Source organism: Patagioenas fasciata, chromosome 17, assembly GCF_037038585.1.
Source record: "Patagioenas fasciata isolate bPatFas1 chromosome 17, bPatFas1.hap1, whole genome shotgun sequence".
Lineage (NCBI taxonomy): Eukaryota > Metazoa > Chordata > Aves > Columbiformes > Columbidae > Patagioenas > Patagioenas fasciata.
The window spans coordinates 8,030,918-8,050,960 of NC_092536.1; the positions used below are offsets into that span (position 1 = coordinate 8,030,918).

The 20,043-nt window shown below is 44.1% G+C and overlaps 1 protein-coding gene across 1 annotated transcript in view; it reads right to left on the reverse strand.

Moving 5' to 3' along the window:
• MAPK1 (mitogen-activated protein kinase 1) overlaps positions 1 to 3,290 on the reverse strand; it is a 36,643-nt gene extending 33,353 nt beyond the window's left edge. Inside the window, exon 1 of the mRNA XM_065851972.2 lies at positions 2,940 to 3,290. Within this exon, the coding sequence (XP_065708044.1) occupies positions 2,940 to 3,082 (143 nt within the window). The 5' untranslated portion in view covers positions 3,083 to 3,290. The remainder of the gene's footprint in view (positions 1 to 2,939) is intronic.
• Positions 3,291 to 20,043: the final 16,753 nt, after the last annotated feature.

Here is a 20,043-nt window from a genome sequence, read left to right on the forward strand (position 1 = left end):
GCCTGATGCCTTTTCTGCTTGCGAAGCTGAGGAAGTGCAACCACAACACAGCAGTAAATACACTGTTAAGTTTATTTTTACTCTAAACCTGATTAGGTTAAAAAAGAATGCACTGGAGAAAATAGATCAATGCCTTTAAGGGTTTTCAAATCCAGATGAGAGAACATTCGCGTACAGTCTATTCAGTCAACGTCTTCCTCTATTTCCTGTGCTGTTATTTTATGTTGCGATCAATATTTCTCAAACATTATTTTCTCTGCTGCAAAATCAAAATGGAAGACTGACTGTAACAGCACTATCCTAAGAATACTTAATTTGCCCTTTTAGTAATATAATTAAAAGAATATTATTGTTTTCAGCTCCCTAATCCAATAACCTAGATATACAAGACTCAGGAAAAATAAGGAAAAGACTGAAGGATTTTAAGAGTAAAGTCACTTGTTTTCTGTATAACAAGCCTCCTGGCACAATGCACTTGCATTTCCCAAGTTGTACGCATTAGCTCTAGGTCTAAAACAGAATCATCAAAGCTTGCTTTGCTTTCCCTCATTAAAGTGCAGAAATTTAAATGGATTTTGCAGTTGCAGGAAACATCCCCATCTGCACGCAGCCTGCCCTCTACCCTGCCCCCAAGGGAGAGGCTTCTGCAGATCCTCACTGCATTAGCAATCAAAGCTAGATAAGAAACGTGTAGTATTAAATTGCATAACCTATACCTCTGTTGATTTATAAGTAATCTTATTTAATCATAAGAGCTTGTATGTTAGGCACTACAAAACATTACAGTTGCTATGGCATTTAACTACAACAAGTGCATCCAACACTTGGCTTATCAAGTATAACAATATAAACTGAGACTTTGTTCCCTGTCATTTCACACCCAAGGCAGAAGAGCAATAACGAAGTGCACAACATACCCAATTTAGTAGTTTGCATTAATAATTTTAGAGTAAAAAAACACAAGAGCCAAGTGCATATTTCAACTGAACTGGAGATCTGGAATTTTTGTTAGTAATTCCGTACAGCATTCATAGCAGGGACAATATATTGGAGCAAGTTTTTAAATAAAATATAACCTTATATAGTTTTGGAGGGGAAACAGTTTCAGTATAGAACTTCATAACATAGCATTTGGAGGGGCAGAAAGTGGCCCCATCTCCCCTGTATCTGCTCACTAGCACAGTGATGCCAAAAAAGGGCATCAACTGCCATCCTACTGCTCTTTGTAATCTCTGTAATCTGTGGCCAAATATTTCGGCTTTAACACCTTGTCTGTTAAACACACTTTTAACACCTCGTTTCACATGAACCACCCTATACAGAGTGTACATCTTGGAAATACCGCTGCCAAGTACTTTCCTAAATCAGACTGCAAGTGTAAACCAGTGCAGTTAGTACTGAGATTATCTGCACTGGTTTAGCTGCCCTAGCCCAGATGATAAAGTACACAGTAATAAAGTACAGCTTGTACCATAAGCTACATTAACAGGTTTTGGACTCGATACGTTGTTGTGATTTCTAGAACTAAAACAATAACAAGGATATCTTTACACTGTGAAAAGGATTGCTGATTTACATTTTGAAGGTTATTCCCACAGCAAAAAAAGCGAAGGCCACAACTAAAACTTCACAAGAGGCTCACCTCCCAGCTCAGTTCAGGCCTAGACGAAAGCTTCCACCCTGAAATATGGGATGACTTCATCTTAACAGGCCAGCACAATTCAACGACTATACGCAAAAACTTAGAGCTATAAAACCTGTAACATACAGCTGAAGGCTGTGAGGAGCCTTTGCTGAGAAATGCACTGGTTTACAAAAGATGAAGCATCAGAGAAATAAATTAATGCTGATAAAGCTTCCATGAAGTCATAGCCCGTAAATCTCCTTTAGTACCTCTGGTCAAAAGCACACTGAAGAAACAGATGCAGCGTTGGAAGAAAGTTGACAAAACAATAACAAAATAAGTTTTTCATCTGCATCCCATAAATTATTTCAGAAGGAGGTTTTTAACCTCTTTTACTAATAGAAGACAGAATAAGAAATCCTAAGTGAGGCCACTGAGCATGTCGGATTTATAACCCAGGCACTACACGTAGCATCACGGAGCATCATCCCAACTCATCTAGATTGAAAAGAAAAAAATAAAAACAACCCATCTCACGCTCTCCATCTGCTTAGTTTACCTTTTCAGTCTTTAGTAGCTAATTCACCCGAGTCTTTAAGAGCGATATCAACCAAAGCAAACACACACGATTGCTTTTTAGTGAGACTTGGTATAAAAAAATAACCACAAGCTAGAACGGCTGAAGAGAACTTTCACCTGCATGCATGTTCATTTAGACACTAATCTGGCAGGCTTTACGGCACAGACAGCACGTCCTAAGAAAAGCCTGGTAGGGGCAGCAACTCTTAGGCACAAATTCACTTTTTTTGTCAGCCGTGACCTCAGGGCCAGGCAGGCAGGTGAGCCTTGGTGGGGCACAAAGAGCCGCGGAGCTGCTAGCAGGATTCTACCTTTTCCCCCTTTCTGACCGCCTGCAATAGCACAACAGTGAGGGAGAAAATAAAAGAGAGCAACCAACTCTAGAGACAGGGACGAAAAATATCCAAGGAAATAAACGCACGGCTGAAAGGAAACGAGACGCTGAGCTGCACCCATGGATGGAGGAATTTTGGAAGCGTGGGGAGGCGGCAGCGAGGGAGGGGAAAGGGGATGCCGGAGGGACAAACCTCGGGAACACGGAGGGAAAAGCAGAGTTGAGGGGAGCGAGGCAGAGATGCCGGAGCCCCGGCTGCCCCTCCCCCGACACACGGGCGGGCCGGAGCCCGGGGCCGGGCCCCGCGGAGGCTGCGGCCGGCAGGGCGGCGGGGAGGGAAGGAGGGAGGGAGTTGTTGAGGGCAAGGGCGCTGCCCCAGCCGGGCTGGCTGCCGGCACTCACCACACCATGCCGTAGGCCCCCTCGCCGATGTAGGAGAGGTTGGTGTAGCGCGGTCCCACGTCGAACACTTGGCCCCGCACCATCTCTGGGCCCCCGGCGTTGGCAGAGCCGCCCGCAGCCCCGGCCCCCGACACCGCCGCCATGTTGTCCGTGCCGGGAACCGCGGTGACTGAGTGGGGGGGGGGCGGAGGCGGGGGGAGGAGGAAGGAGGGGGACGAGGAGAAGGATGCGGGAGGGATGGAAAGAGGCGCCGCCCGCTCCGCAGCACAGGCCGCCACCGGCTCCGAGGCCCCGTCAGCGCCGTCCCCGCCGCGGCCGCTCTGAGGAGACGCCGCCGGCCGCGCGCGCGCACCGAGCCAGGCCGGGGGGAGGGGAGGAGGGGCGGGGGCTCGCGCGGAGGGAGCGGCGGGGCGGGGCAGGGGGCGGGGCAGGGGGCGGGGCCGGGGACTGCGGTAACCGCAGCCGCTGGGGAGGGGGCGCGGCGGGCGAGTCACGTGGTGGGCGTGCCGGCTCTACGGGCGCGCGGCCGCCCGGCGCCATTAGAGGCGTCAGGTGACGGGGCCGGAGGCAGGAAATGGAGCCGGGCAGGGGTCCCGCTCCCGCCGCCCTCCCGCTGGAGAGCCGGCCCGAGCCCTCCCGGCAGCGGGCGGGGCTCCAGCCCCTAGGCGACCGCCCGGAGGAAGCCCCGAGAGCCGGGGGTCCCGCACGGCGCTGTGACACCGTTACCCGCGGGCTGGGCGGCCGTGAGGCGCTGCAGGAAAAGCGCTTCTCCGTGCCGAGCCCCGGCCGGGCCCTGCGCGGCTCTTGGCTGCGCTACAACCCGCTGATGTTACACAGCGCAAGGTTATTATATGTGAAAACTGAATTGCTGTAATAAGGGCAAGTTTGTTTCTGACATTTCCTAACTTAAGTGCTTAGTTTTGCAACCTCTAGTTAGCAGACTGTCTTTATACAGATTTTCCTCCTAGTTGTTTCCCATATAAATATAAATAAACTTAGGGCTTGGACAGGAGGTTAAGATGCAGTTGGTGGTTTGCATTGTGCCATTGACTCTGCTCAGCAGTGCCTGTCCTGTTTTCCTGCAATAGCTGTTACTTGATCTGGAAGCTTGCAGAAACTGTGCACAAGGATCTTTACCACTTCTGATTTTTTTTTCCCCACAATTTAACCCTCTTGACAAAAAGTATTAACCCTGATCTGAAATCCTACTGCTGCTTGCTCTGACTACAATGGCCAGTGCTGCTTGAGATGTGCTGTATCTTCTGTTCCCTTGAAAATGTGTTCAAATACATATCTTTATACATCTTAGCATGCTTGTGTCTCCACGTTTATACCCATGGCAGCGTGTCAAAAGACCACGGTGTGGAATCATCTGATTACCCCTTATCAAGCTTTTCTCTTAGAAGCAGTTATTAATTTTGCATTCCAGTTTACAGTGCTCAGACAGAAGTTGTTACCTGACAATCCAGTTGCTCACAGGTTCTTACTGGTTGTACTTTGCCCTCTTGTTACTCTCGACTCCTTCTGTTGCCGTTTCTACTATTGACATCTCCGCTGACAATCCTGCTTCTTCATGTCTGTCCTTGCCTTGAAGGTGTCCCTGCCTGTGTGCTCTGTGTTTTCCTTCTCCCAGCTGCCAGAGGCTCATTTCTGGCGTTCCACCACCTTCTGGCCCTGTGTGCTGCGTGCCAGCTTCCTTCACCATCCACCCAACAATTGCAGTTTTCCGTAGCTGCTTCCAAATGCTGTACAACCTCCTGATTACGGCTGACTAACATCCCCCGAAGCCTCAGGATGGCTGTTTGACCAGAAGTCGAGAGGGAAGAGTTTCTGGTTCCAGTTGTGCAGCCGGGTAACCAGACTGCAGCTCAAGGACTCTCCCTCCAGCCCAGCAGGGTCTGGGTTTCAGACACAGCCCCAGCCTAGTTTGGTGGAGTGAAAGCTGTCATAGGTGACCAGCATCATCTGATAAACTCCCTCAATGATACAGCTTGGGTTTTTAAGTATTTGAGTGGGATAATGCTTCTGATGTATTTATTTTCACCTTCCTTCCTGTGATGTGTTCTCCTGCACTTTAGAAACACAGCATTATTTTCTCAGTAATTTTAGACAGCAGTAAATGTGAATAAATGTTTAAATTTTCTGAAACCAAGTAAAACGTTATTTAAAAGGTTCTCTTAGCTCTAAAAATGAAATTGTGCTTACAGTTCTGATTACATACATAAATAAATCTGTCATCAGCAAATGCAAAACAAATTATTATAGAGAATCTAGCTTAAACACAACCTGTCATAGCAAATTTAATTAAAAACTGGTGTGTATCTAGCTTATTTTCTACCTTCACTGGGATGTGTGCGATCAAAAAGGAAACCAACCATGCAGACCAGGAAATTGCAGAAAGACGGTCAGCTCCTCGAGTGCTGTGTTCAAATACGTGTCTAATCCAATTAAACCCAAATAAGTGGTCAGATTGCTACGGCATGCTTTCCCAACCATCTCCTGTGGCAGAACTGAGTATATGTATTTCAGCGGAGCACTCCTGTTAACGAGATAGACCACGCAGAAGTGTTATCAATTGCTTTTTAACCTGTTTAAATACACTGTCATTACCTGCACTTAATGTTGGGTCTTTTACCTCAAAAAGGTGACGTTAAAAACCTCACTTCTGGAAAGAACATTAATGTGCTTTCACAAAATTATTAGTTCCAGGATCAAAATAAAGGGTTACACTGGGGGAAAAGAGGTGATACTTAGTAAAAAATGATAGCAGATGATGAAAACCCTTTTATTTCAAAAAGAAATCAAATCACCACTGAGAAGAGTTTGTCCAAGCAGAAACACAGTATCTTCAGGTTGAAAGCGATATTAGGAAACAGCCAAGCCATACAACCTGGCAGTTTAAAAATGCCATGGTTTGGACGATCTCCGTATCAAGTTCGGGACTCACATGGCTGAGTTCATCCTACAATCAGGGTCTAGAAATTCTCTGTCCTGTTACATGTGTCTACTTGAACTGTTAACTTCTGTAAACAGGTCTCTTGAAAAAAGTAAATCTCATGCTATGAAAGGTCCTACAAGTCCTGGAAACAGTATTATCGGGTTTAGGCAAAGGACAAACACTGTGTAGCTGCTGTACTGTGCCACTCTTTATTCAATTTTTTGTGCCAATTTAAAACTAAAGCTACATCTCCCAAAATCATCATCATCATATTAGTTGTATTATTTGCATGGGGTCACTGAAGATGCAGGTTTCTTGGTAGCTGCTGTAGGAGTATGGCATTTGCTTTCCGAGTACTTCAGCATGACCGGAACCTCCCCATCATCCCAACAAAATGTATTTAAAACCATTTTCCCAGCATTATTTAAAAGGACCTCAAGCCTCTGTGCGGGGGTGACAAAAGAGTGAAATAAGACACGTAAGATGTTTTGTAAAGATATCTTTTTAACTTCTAAGGCACTCAGGAACCATGGTGATGAATGTGACACAAACTTAAATTGCTTAGATATGAGCTCTGATCCACAGGGAACTATCCTAAGATTCATTAAGAGCATTAGATGCTAATAATTCTAGTCGGTACCTACCTGGGCTTGATTTAACTGGTGACATGCGGCTGAAATCCCTTGAGACTGATTCTCATTTCAGTGTCGGCCACAGCATTGACAGTGCGAAGTGACCTCAACGAAAATGCGGATCTCGGTGCAATCTTACGCTGTTGGGAAGTTAAAAACAGTCTCTCACTCAATTGCTGGGCAACTGATGCCAAAACAAAGTTACTTTCCCCCTCCCAGTATTTCCTTTTTTGCCCATTCAGCATTCTGACTTCGTAGGAAGCTTATGGTGGCTTATACACCACACTTAACACTAGTAAACAGATTGCTATGTTTGTTTTGTGCATGCCAAGGGGAGCACAAAAGATGATTAATTGCAGAACTATACTGTCAGTAGCAATCTTGACCTTGCACTGGGTGTCGTCACTGTCAGAATCTGTCGCTGTTGTAGGAGATATCTTGTATTATCTATCACGTTCTTGTTAGATTTGCTGTTCACAAATATAGCTTGAAAATGCAGTTACATTTTCAAAGTCATTTTTTGCATAAGTAGTTCACAATTATGTTCTAAATATTTTTAAAGGGATCTATCTTACAGCAACCTTAAAAGCTTATTATATAATTCTAACAATTCTAATTACTATAGCAACATTTTGCTGCTGTCTATATAAAATTAAGTTGCTTTTATTTTTCAGCTGCAGTAGCAGCAGTAGCCAGGCACTGACCTGCACTCCAGTAATGGAAATTTCCCAGCCTCAAAGCACACTCTGTCACAGTCAGCTGCAATAAAACTCTGAGTGATTTCAATATTGTTGTGTGCTTTACTTGTCCTCAGTTATCTGGAGCTGGTATCTTGAAAACCAAGCTACCCCTCATGAGCTTGCTTCATCTTGCCCAAGACTTAGAATTCATTAAACAAGCTGTGGATTATAGGAGAATTGAACCATGAGATTTAAAGTTATTTTACAAGACTGACCAAAAAACCATACGTATGGTCAATATTTATAGAGAATATTACAGTGACTTTTGAGGATACCACTGAAGTCCTGGTACATGACCACTCTTGTGCCGAAGCTTTATGCACTGGAAGTTTTTACAAAAAGATGGTCACTGTGTTTCTGGTATCATTGATCACTAGGCAAATACAAGAAAATATAAACAAAGGGGATAAGATTATTACAAAACCTCACAAGTCTGATGATCTACAAATACTAAAATATGCAGTCTGTTTCCCCCACTTGTTCTCAGTTCAGCTGTGGACAGGACAAGTGATGCCTCCAACAGAGACAGAAGTCAACATAGAAACAGGATTATTAGGAGTTTTGTTCTCCAGATATTGCAGTAACTTCATTTTTAATACTTCTCATAGCGAAAGACTTAGGGGGTGTTTATGATGAAGAGGTTGGCTGATGTAAGGGCAGAGGAGAAAGAATGGGGAAGAATAAAAGAGAATATGGCAGGGGGAAGAATGTAAAAGTAAAGTAAGATGAACAGGTAGTGGGAATGAGCTATGGGACAGCAGGGTGGGAGCTGCAGGGATGATGTCCTGACCCCAGTGCATCTGGCTTTGTGCAAGGGAAGCACTTGGCAGAAAGACAAGTCCCTTTGTGGGGAACCGGTTTGGGGAATGGTGCCAGACCTTCTAAAAAGAGCTTACCAGGACTTGCTTTCACGTGACCTTGTCAGCTGGGGTGATGTTCATCACAAATACGCGTGGCTAATGATTTTGTGACGGCACAGGTATACTTCCTAACTGCCTGTGTTGTTGTACTCAGTCTAAATGATGGGCACTGGCTGAGAAACAGTTGACGGGGACCAGTACACTAGTGGGATTCTTAGATTTTCACATTAAAAATCAGCAGGGTTCAAAATTCAGCCAACATCGATACAACATCGCATGACAAGCGTGTGGCAGCCTTTATGAGCAAATTGAAGGCCGTAGGACAGTTATTCTGAATATAAGGTTCCACATACAAAGCATCACACTTCTCTTTCCTGTTGCTGGTCGTGGCAGACAAGAAGACCTGGCTGGAAGCAGAACGGCCTTTTCTCCTTTGCTGGCCACGTCCCGGCCTTGGTAACGCTGAACGATAGAACCGTGGAAGAGGCACCGCTGGATTTACAGCTGAGACACTCCAAGAACCTGCAGGAAACCTGCATCTCTGCTCTCCAAGCTGCACCTGTGTTGGGGAGGAAAGGAAGGTTATCAGTTTCTTCTCCTTGCATGTTGTTCAGTCCACTGACCTGAGATCCCAAAGAGACCGTACCGCATTTTTTCAATAGATACTGTATACATTACACACATCCGTTTCTGCACTCTGAAATTGATGAATCATCATTCCTTTTTAAAACAACCATTTCTTTTGCAATTTTGCGTATCTATAGTAGATAAGAGCTGTGCAGATGAGAAAGATTGCTTGAAGGACACAGTGTTACAGTATTTTGAAAAAAAAGAGCCAAGCCGTTAGAATCTGTGTTGCATTACAGGGGTATTGCAATACCTCTGAGCGCTTCCTGTTTATCAGGAGAGATGCAGTTTTCACCACATCATGAAACTTTCAAGCCTTTGTTAATAAACACTCCTAGAGAAAAAATAATATCTAAACATACAACCCCCTGTGGCATCTGTCGTTATAAACAAAAGAAGGTTTTCATTATGTATATCAGGGGACTGTTTGTGTGAGAGAAGCAGATTTTGAGGGCCCCATCCACCTCCTGCTGAAGTCCATGTTGCATCTCTCATTACATCATCAGACCCCAGCACATGATTTTTCTTGTGTGTAAATATCAAGATGTTTGAATGAGCAAATGTAATTTTTACTATCAGCATTTGTCATTTTTGTAAACAATGTGGGCATACAGAGGACAAACATCTGCAGAATTACTGCACAGAGCCTTATATGAAAACGGCAAAAGTAAGATTTGCTTCTAACAACAATAATCTGCAAGTGCTGAGGTGCCTGATCAAATATACAAATTGTGCAGATGTTCAGCACAGCGCTGTCTCGCAGTGTGGCCTTTCTCACTTGACAGCTTTGTTGTCTCAATTAATTCTTCCAGATAAATTAACCTAGCCTGAAAACACAGAGCTGGGGTGCAGAAAGATGCAGACTTTTCAACACCAGCAACCTTGATGGTGCAATTTGCACCCCCAGCAGATACGAACTTTGGCAAGGAAACACAGATTGTTGAGGCTGATTCAGGAGGTGGTTGTGATCACGGCTGGAGCTTGGTCCGCAGCTGACAGGCACACAAGGGTGGGACTTGGGGAGGAAATTCAAGGTTTCTGCCAATTCTATGGGGAATAAGCATGTTGATAGGTAACTACACAACTATCCAGAGACAGGCCTTGTGTCTCATAGAGCTTCACCAGTGGAGGAGGCTTGTTAAGTTCAGAGAAAACTATAAGCCTTATCTGTTTGTTTGGTGTTTCTGGGAGAAATGGACAATGACTGTACACAATTCTTATTCCTTTAAATGGCAATAACATTTTAAACTCTGCCACATAGACTGTTATCAAACCAGGGGAAAGACTGAACTTCAGAAAGATGTTCCCTCCAGCCACCAGCGCTAGGTCTTGCTAATATGAATTAGTAATTAAGACATTTGTAGCTTTTTTTATTTTGAAAGTTTTAACAATAGGAAAATTATCTGGCTCACATTATTGTTGTCCAGCCTGACATATGGCGGTTATTACTCCAGATATGTAGAGCCTAATGATAAGAGATGCCTTTTATAGCTGCCATACATCCATTGTAATCAAGCACTACATTTATCTTATTGCATTACTGAGTCTCTGGATTTTGTAAAAGTGACACAAAATTGTTGTGAGGATCTATCAGCAACCTGCATCTCAACTAACTATTCAATATGATGTCTCATTTCTCACTGATGTTAAGAGCCAAACTGAATCCCTGGCCTGGAAATCCTGAGAGAAAGACCAACAGCAATGAAAAGTATTTTTGACTGTTACAATAAAGGCTGCTTTAAAAAAACAAAGAAAAAAAGGCAAGAGAACACTGCTCTTTTTGTAGGACATGGCAAAATACCTGTAGGATGATGCTCTGAGTCTAATTTTACAGGTACCATTAATGGTGGCAGGATAGATTAAGTGATTATGCTCTGCCAAACAGTAAGTGTGGGAGAGCAGACAGCAGATCTCCAGCCACTTAGGCCTATGCCTTGTGCACCAGACCGTAGTATGGAAATGTGTGTGGATATTTAATTGTAATTCAACTACAAGTTGCCTGGATTTATGAGTCTGGGAAGCACATATGCTGCAGTGAGAAATGAGTGTTTATTAGCACAGTAGCAGTGCTGAGCTTTTCTGCAGAGAGGCAAAGTACCCCGTCTATAGAAAATGGATTAAAAGGGGGCAGCGTACCACTCCCGTGTGCCATTTACCTTTGTGAAGTGCAGCTGGATAAATGCCAATATACAGATACATTTCCATCTTGAACTCTGAACAGCTTTTACTGCTGCTGGGTGCGGATAATAAAAATGCAGCAGCTGTCGTCTTATCGAATCCCAATCTGGAGAAATGTATACCTAAATAAGGGACATAAACAGGACTTCCCCTTCAGGGACAGCTACATGTATACACAAGAATAAACCCTTTAAGAGCTAGATTAAGAAGATGGGACCATCACCCTGTATTCAATCATTTTTCCAGTGCTTGTTGCAGCAACCTTCTGTGGTCACTCTGAACATTCCTCTTTCTTCCTTGCTTCCTCTTCCACCACTCTTACCCATGTCAACATCCTCCTGGGCTCCTGCAGTCCCGTTCGTTCCCTTCTCCGCTATGAATCGCCTCCCTTCACCTACCCAGGCAGCCTCCCTGATCAGGCTGCGTTCATCTCGTGCCCTTTTGAGGGGAGCACCACCTGGGAGGTGAAGTGGGAGGCGAGGCGCAGAACAGCAGTGAGGCATCCCCAGCACACCCCAAATCTGCAGCAAAAATCTGACGTCTGTACTTCTCCCACTCACTGCAGTTCCAGTCTCCATTCTTACAGTGTCCAGCTCTCCTTTCCTGGGCTGGTTTTTGTTTTGTTTTGTTTTTGTTTTCTGAATTAATTTTCTTACAATTTATTGAGCTGCATGAGCTCAACAAAGGGCCTGACAAGCACCAGACCTGTACAAAGAAAGCAGCAAGGCTGGGAGCAGAACTGTCATTTTTGATACCAGCAGTCCATTAGATTCAACTCAGCTGCCATGTGCTATCAGTCCCTGAATCTAGTTTCATCTGTGAAACAGGGAGGTTTGACTACACTGCTGAGAAGCCTTCAGGCACTTCTCTTTTGCCTTTGCCGTCTTTTGCTGCACTTTTCTCTATTCTGGAAAAATGCAGGAAAAAATAATAACGAGGGCAGTTTTATAGTGGCTTCCTTACCACCTCCTTTCTACTTGTCCTCTTCCTCTCTCTGCCATTTAGCCCTCCCAAAAATCTTCCTGCTGTAATTCTCCATGCTCCTGGTGACCTTGTGCTATCATCTCATGAGCAGCTGCTGACCTCTAGAAACACACTCCTGCTCCAGGATCTTTTTCCTTGCAAACACACCGCACAAGCAAGACAGACAAATGCAGGCCTCCCTTCTCAGGACAAGCCTTCAAAAAAAGAAGTATTACACAATCCACAAGACATGCGCATTACTCACCAGAACAATCATGGGTATCCTATTTCTGCAGCCCTGCCTCTCACTGCTTGTTTCTTTCCAGTATCGTGCCAATATCCTGAAGCTGGAACCCAATGGCAACCTAAAGCCTGCAATGGAGGGGAGTTTTTTGTACAGCTATAGTAACAACCAGAGGCATTCCTGCTGTGAAGGACAGAAGTATCTTGCTGCGTTTGTTTTGTGATGTGGTCTGATCATTTATATTGTTGAATTAATAAAAATAACAAGGTAGAAGCTTTCCAAATGGGATCCATTGCTAACTGTCCTTCATTGCTCTATTCTTATTCCACGTACATTAGGAAGTGCGCATTATCTGATAAAACAAGACATAAGAAACAAATAAATGCCTTTGTATTGTAAGAAAAAAAAACCTTTCTAGAAATACTGTAGAAACATTCACATCCTCTATTTCTGTCTTTTATAAAAGGCAGGCTGTGTCTTATTATCATCAAGGAAAAGTAAACAAACGTAATTTAATCAGTTCTGTCGCTCGCTGATTTGCATCAGCAAGAATAAAAGACAAAGGCAGAATAGAAAACAGCAGCTTTGTGCTAAAAGTTTGAATGCACAAAATACTTCTTTCTCCAGCTGTCAACCATTAAAAAACGCTACGCATACCAGTAATAATAAAAGTGTCAAACAATTGACCACAATGGGAATCACAATGCTTCATTAAAAGCTCTAAAGCAGAGCAGAAAAGCTTCCAGCCATTTGTTAAACAGAACTAAATGCTAAGATACTTGCAAAAAGCCTCAGAAGATGCTTTTATCTAGTCTAGTCAGTCAGATAAACATCTCCTTCCTTACTTCTGCCCCGTCTCCGAGCTCCCACCCTTTCAGCAGTAACAGCTCTATCTGCCATTTGCTTTCCTGAGGCCGGGACATCTCTCAGTAACACAGAGGAGGTTTAATGTCCTTTCCGGTGATCAGGCCTTCATTCCATTTGCTGCAGGGATATCATCAGTTACTTTGTATTTACATACGTAATTATGTATTATTTGGAGAACCTACCCTATTTGTTCAGCTGACAGGCGATGTTGTGATAAGGAATTTCAGCAGGCGGGATATTTATAGACCCTTTATCTCTACGTACAATCAGAACTAAAATGTCAAACAATACCCCGAATGAAGGGTTGTTTCAGTTCAACTTTGCTCCATTGTTGCTTTTCCCTACTTTTTTTTCTCCTCCCTCTGTCTGGTTGCTGCCTAAAACTTGGCAGTGAGAGAAAAAAGGGAATGTGACTCACACTGACAACTTCATTTGCTGTAAGAGACCTCAGTAATTGCTCTAACCCACTTACAGGAAAGCTACCCCTCCTCTCTCCCTTTTCCTCCACCCCTAGATAGACAGAGGCCATATTTGTAACAGGAGCAGCCTGGCTGATCTCAGAGGTCATGCTATCACTTGCGAAGCAACCAGGACTCTTTCTTTTCACTTTGCTTCTTCTGGACTCGAGTTAACCCTCACAAGAACTTAAAGCACCTTCAGCTTAAGGGGCAGGTTCCTGCCGTGGATTTCTCATTAACTGAATAAGCAGGGGTTCAAAGGACCCGCGGCACAAGCGCGGCAGGGTTCAAACGGCTGCGCCCACGGCTTGCACCAGCTCGGCAGCCAGCGCCGCCGCGCCAGGATGAAGCTGCCCAGGAGTCAAACAATCGTCGCCTTTCCCTTTCCTTGTGGGACGGGGGCAGGGGCTGGTAAATAGGAACAGGAGAAGAATCAGCACAGATGCCTATGCAGCACTCTACCAAAATATATTTTCATTTTTAATTACATAATCAACATAATCAGAGTGGCATTCGTAGTGAGGGGGTGGAACAGATGGCAAAGACTTAGTTTTCAGCAAGACATTAATTGACAACAACTCTGGTTTCTGCTAGAGAAGGGGGTTTGTTCTGCTCTAGCAGGGTTAAGACAAGTGCTTACTACACAGGACAAAATGCCGTTCCCAAACACAGAATTGTCTTTTTTTTTCCCCCCTACATCCCTGTTGAAATTTCCAGGATACTCACTAAAACACAGCAACGTGCTATATGTAAAGCCTTATTGAAAACACAAGTATGGGTCCTGGCAGTAGCTTGGGATCCTCCTTGCAAACACTTGAATGCTCTGTGGACATATAAAGAGGAAAGGGAATAAGAGTTAATATGGTTAAGTGAGAGAGTTTTGTGCAACTTACACTGCAAGTGAGGCTTGTGTAATACAGAGCAGTTTCACAGAGTTATGGCTAAAGCTTTCTTAGATGCTCTACGTGAAGTTTTCCCTCTTTCTTCTTTTCCACACACTCAGGCTTAACATCTTCAGCACACTGATGCAGCTGAGTTGGAAAGAGCTATCCCAAAGGGGACTGAAGCAGAAAGCAGCTATGAAAGATATTTATTAAAACCACAGGCAGAGAATACATCACCCAGACACAATGAATAGGGAAATGGCACATGCAGCCTGAAAGTCTAGCCTCTATTTTCTGTCTGATAAGCTGGCTGTCCAGCCAGGCACACAGAACAGCCCACAACCCCCCAGCTCTTCCCTCCCTGTGCTGCCAGGTGACATCAGATTTGCTTTTTCCTGCTTTGCATTCACCATCAGAGGCTCTCCAGAGTCACACGCCCAAGTCCTGCAGAAGCCTGTGGGCCACATTCCTCCAGGGATTACATCCATCCCAGCGGGAGAGAGGGAAGAGGGATGCAGGCCAAAAGGGATGGGCGAGCGTGGGGAGGGAGGAACTGGGGGAGCAGGAAAGGAGCTGCCTGCAGAGAACATCGAGACGAACATCGGCAGGAGCCGGAGGACAGTGCTGCAGCAAAGGGAGAGGGGAAGCAGCCATTTACTGTAGCAATATTATGTAAAACAGGGCAACAGGGCATCTAGACTCATCTGCTCTGGAGCTTGGAAATGAACCCACTATTCCCACGTTTCAACACTCATCTCTGTGCTGCCAGCAAATATCTAACTGCTGATAAGAAACGTTTCTGCCCGTTCTAGGGACGTGCACATCTAGCAGGGATGCTTTTCCACTGTTCCATGCAGGCAGTAGATATTTGTGGGTCTGTGCTGTACCAGGGGGAGTGAATAATATGATTGCAGATTATTTTTTATTTTTTTCAATGTGTGTGTGTTAAAAATGGGATGAGTTAAAAATTATAAGAATATTGCAGTTGTGAAGTCCAACACTAAAAAAAATGATTATATACCTAAAGTAAAAATGCCTGTTCCATCTTTCAGCTGCTACTTTAATTCAAAATACCAGGTCAGGCTCCCGTGCCATATTGCTCCCAGCCATAAAAAAGTGAATCCTGACATCGTTATACTGAGCATAACTAACCTGCAGGATCGTACATGACTTGGGCCTCCATCGGTTCATGTTGTGTTAAACCAAAATGGGCCACAGAGGGGAACTCAGTATCTTGCATACATCAGATGGCAGAGATTCTTTGCAGGATGATTTTTGGGCGAAGTGCCAGATATCACCAAAACTGCTTAGGAGGTGCAAAGTAGAGGAAAGAAAATAACACACAAAAATTATATTCTGCTTAGCCTGTCCTCCTTTTGTAGGGGTTAAGAGAGAGATACGAAAATCAACAGAACTGCATTGATACTTACGGCTACTTCTTTGGGAGGAAAGAGGGGCGACTAAAAGCCCTTTGCTGATATTACCTTTAAAAATAAAATGAACATAACAAGAAGTTAACTCTTCAAGCAAAAAAAAACCAAAAAGAAAAGCAACCAACAGATGCACAGACAAGCACCGACTTCAGTGGAGCTGCAAGGCTGAATTTGGCTTGAATTCTGTGAAGTACTTTCAGAGCAGGAGCGTACTGCATACAAATGAGTGTTAAATAATTCGCATCATTAAGAGAGCGCTGAGCAGCTCATCTGGACTTTGAAAAAAGCTAAAGTAAATGTATATTGTTTGAATACCATTAGGGACGGTCATTAACTAGCATTAAGACATCTACAGTATCGATGCTTAGTGCTGTAATAAGAGACCCATCCTCCCTTCTAGGTTATTTTCTTTATTGATTTGTAGAATTTCTTATACACAAGCTTTGGAGTGCCACAGAGCTCAGCAATTCATGTAGGAATACCCATTAAAGAACTATACAATTACTTCTGTTTTTTACATTGCATCTTTTAATTTTGGTTTTATGGAAACATAGTCCTGTGTGTTTGGTGTAGATACCATAGACAATTTAAAACCTGATGTATATCAAAGAAACAAAGACACAAATAGGTAAATGGATTTATCCAGGGTGACCCAGGAGGACACAGTGTGACAGAAAGAGACTAAAGGCTCTGGATGCCCAGTTTCCCAGTTTAACCATTTTACTCCATCAGCTCTAAGCAGGGCTGCTGCAGGAGTAGGATAAACTACAGCCCCACACCATATCTCAAACATGTTTCAGAAGTAGCACGGACAGTACAGGTCAGGTGAAGAATGTAAATTGTGCAAAGAACCAAAGGTACGATATAGTTTCATGTGGTTGAAGGTATCCAAGTGGCAGAGCTGCAGGAGTTGACGAGTGATGGAATACTGCGAGCTAAATATGTGCAGCAAAGTGCATAGGGGGAGGCAGGGGCAGGCTGCAGCCCACAGGCAGTTGAAGGGGAGATGGAAGGAATCTTTAATGAAGGCAGAAATCATTCTGGGTGACTCAGAATATCGGTATTCACGAAGAGAATTGAGAACAGGCAAAAATAAATAAAGCTGAAAGCAAAACCCAAAGGCCAAATGCCTCTCAATAGCCAGAACACTGATATAATCTGAGCAACTAAACAACAGGTCCTTGTGAAAACCTCTCCCCGGCCGCTTCCTGCACAGCGGCCGCTCTCTGCGGCTGGCGAAGGCTGCGAGCAGCTCCCGCTGCCCCGGCCGGAGCGCTTTGCAGCGGCTGTTGGACCGACACCATTTTCCTTGCAAAACACAGCTCCGGTGGTCTCCCCTCCACACCCCAGCCCTCGGCTTCCCCGTGACATCTCAACTAGCGCATTGTGTAACTTCACCGACTTCCCTTGAGCCCCGAGCAGCTCAGCTCGGCTTTCACGAGCTGCCAGCTCTTGTCCATGTCACACACACACGGGTCACTGACAGATTCCGAGATGCACTAGTTTTATTTATCAGCGGATTTAAGCCAGCCAGCTTCCAGATCCTGCTGCCATCAGCCCAAAACGTATGCAGGCAGCATTTAACTAAAACCCCACGTTCTAAAAGTTTTACAGTGAAGACTGAAAAACCAGATTAGTTTCAATTTTTTATGCAAAACCTTTTGCCTTTCTTTTCTAATTTTTCATTAAAGAGTAGTCAAAGAAGTCACAGTTATATATATTGGAACTGAGATCGGTAGGACTGACAAACAGGAAAGACTTCCTGACACTCAGATCTATTAGTCAGTGGACCAGTCTCCCAAAGGAGGCAGCGGGAGCACAAGAAGTGCTTTAGCAGAGCCAGCGTTAAGTGCTCCCAATGATGCAGCCAGCGCTCAAGGATTGCCATGGGACGCCTGCCATTAGCCCGCTAATGCACATCCTGCCTTGGCCTATTGCTACTTGGGAATAGCCTGTTGACTTAAAATTTCATTAACAAGAAAATATTGGAAGGCAATTTTCTGAGGCAAGGGGCGGGCCTTTGCAGCATCTCTTCCCATTACAAAAGGTCATTAGTAGTCAGGGGGAGAAATGAACAATTTTCGGTAGTATTTGTATTAAGGTTTTGTTCATTAACCTTTCATTAAACTACTTCAAAGTAAAAAATACTAAACTTCTTGGTTCCCCTGCCTCTTTTACCCTGCAGAAACCAGCCACTTCCTAATCTCTTGCTAGCATTGCCAAATAAATACATAAACAGTAACAGAGTAACAGCCACCAGTTACCAAGAGGTTTAAGACTGAGAATACAGATCCACAATTTATTTAACTTAGAAAACAGACAAAACCAAGACACTAATTAAGATACGACAATTAAAATGCTACAATTAAAGAAAAAAAAAGCCTCAAACATTTTGAGGAGGAAGAACATAATGGGGGAAAGAAAAATTAAACTATTTTTCAAGGGTCTTAATGTCAGGCCCAAACCAAGCACTTGCTTCATAATCTCTCTTTAGTGAATGGTGCACTGTGGAGCAGGAAGGTTGTTTCAATGGTTCAAGCAGTCACTTCCAAACACCCTCTACTCAGACTCTAAATGGAACCTTAATACTGCATGTCTAGGGTTTGACGTTTACTTCAGTGTCCTAATCAATCAGCAATATAGCTAATGAAGCAGCTTTTGATCTGTAGCAAAGGGGAAGGTCTGTCCATGTATGATTCGATGTTTCTAACATTTTGAAGAGATGAAAATCCATGGAAGAGTGGGAGGGGATTACTTTTTGTTTTCAAAAGCACACTCACCAATGCAACAACAAAACCTGCCTACACCGTTGAACCTGACATTTTCTTCAACTTCAATGATTCTTTTCAGAAAAATACGAGACTTCAGGTGACTGATACGATAGAAAGCGGGAATTGGCAAAGTCATTTTGGCATCTAATTCATTCTCCCATCTCGAGTCCCTCACTAGCAGGGTTTTCAACAGCAGCAGTGCTAAAGCAGCTGTGCTCCAGGGAGTCTGTTGAGAGCCAACACTAAGGACATGGTACCTTTAAAGACCACGGACATTTGGCCAGTTAAGTCTGTCAGGGAAAGCTCTTGACATATATCCACGCTTCATCCCATGCCGGTCATTCCAGCTGCTGGAACAGTTGTGTGGAATTAGCTGCATCAACAGAAAGCAATTGGGTGAAATATCTGATGTCAGTGGCCCAACTTGCATTACCTGCGCCCGTCTGTAACCCAACAATTAGATCCATCGTTAGCAGTTTGACTTAATTATAACTTAGAGCTTTTTCAAGCATAGACTTTGCACAAGATTTTAAATAACCATAATTAATTATATGGAAAGCCTGAAGTGTCTTCAGTTCCATTGTTAATTTTTTTCTTCCTTTCCCCACACTGACACCAGAACTTGGTTTTGTAAAGGAACTGGGCTCTAGACTAAGAGAGGTATCTCTTATAGCCTGATAAACACACAATTACTTTTTACATCTTATATAAAGAGAAACACAGCTTCAGATTTTTTAAAATCTTGTCCAAGAGGTGCAAAAAGGAATATTCTTCTAACCTATACTGCTTATGTCCCACTCTTTATGTGAATTACTTCTTCCCTGCCTCCCATACAAAAGGCTTTTTGCACTCTCCCCAAATTACTGCTGTTGGGATGACCAGAGATCTGGTATCAGACAGCTGCACCCCAGCCTGAACCACCCGCCTGCATTTTAACCGGTAAAAATCAAAACAGAATTAGTGCCGGAGACACTGCAACTTTTTAAAAGATATGGCAAAGGAAGGAAGGCAGTATCATAGAATGATTTTGGTTGGAAGAGACAGAAATTTTCCCCACTCAGCTTTCCAGTGCCTACCAGCAAGATGAAAATATTATGGGAACGACACAATACGCAGAGGGCTCTTTTGAACAATTTGTGGCAACAGGCAACATCACTTTTCCCACTGTTTGTTGTTTCGCTTTGGCCAGAGGCAAGAGGGAGCCCTCTAGGGGCAGAAACACAAAGCCCTGAAGGAGCGTTCAGGCACCTGCAGAACAATTTGCCTTTTTCTGTACCCAGCCCCTCCTGCCTCACTTTGAGCCAGGACCAGTGTCAAGGGCTCGGAAGCCGCAGGTGTATGCAGAAAAAGCAGGCTGGGTACAAGGAGGTCACAGGCTCCTTGCTGGAAGTGCTTACCCTACAGCCTAAATACGATGTGGGGAATAAGTCTCTTTTCTACCATTTGTGCCACCTTTTCCAGGGCCAATAGAACACCACCAAACTGCAGGCTGAAATAGTGCAGCTAGTC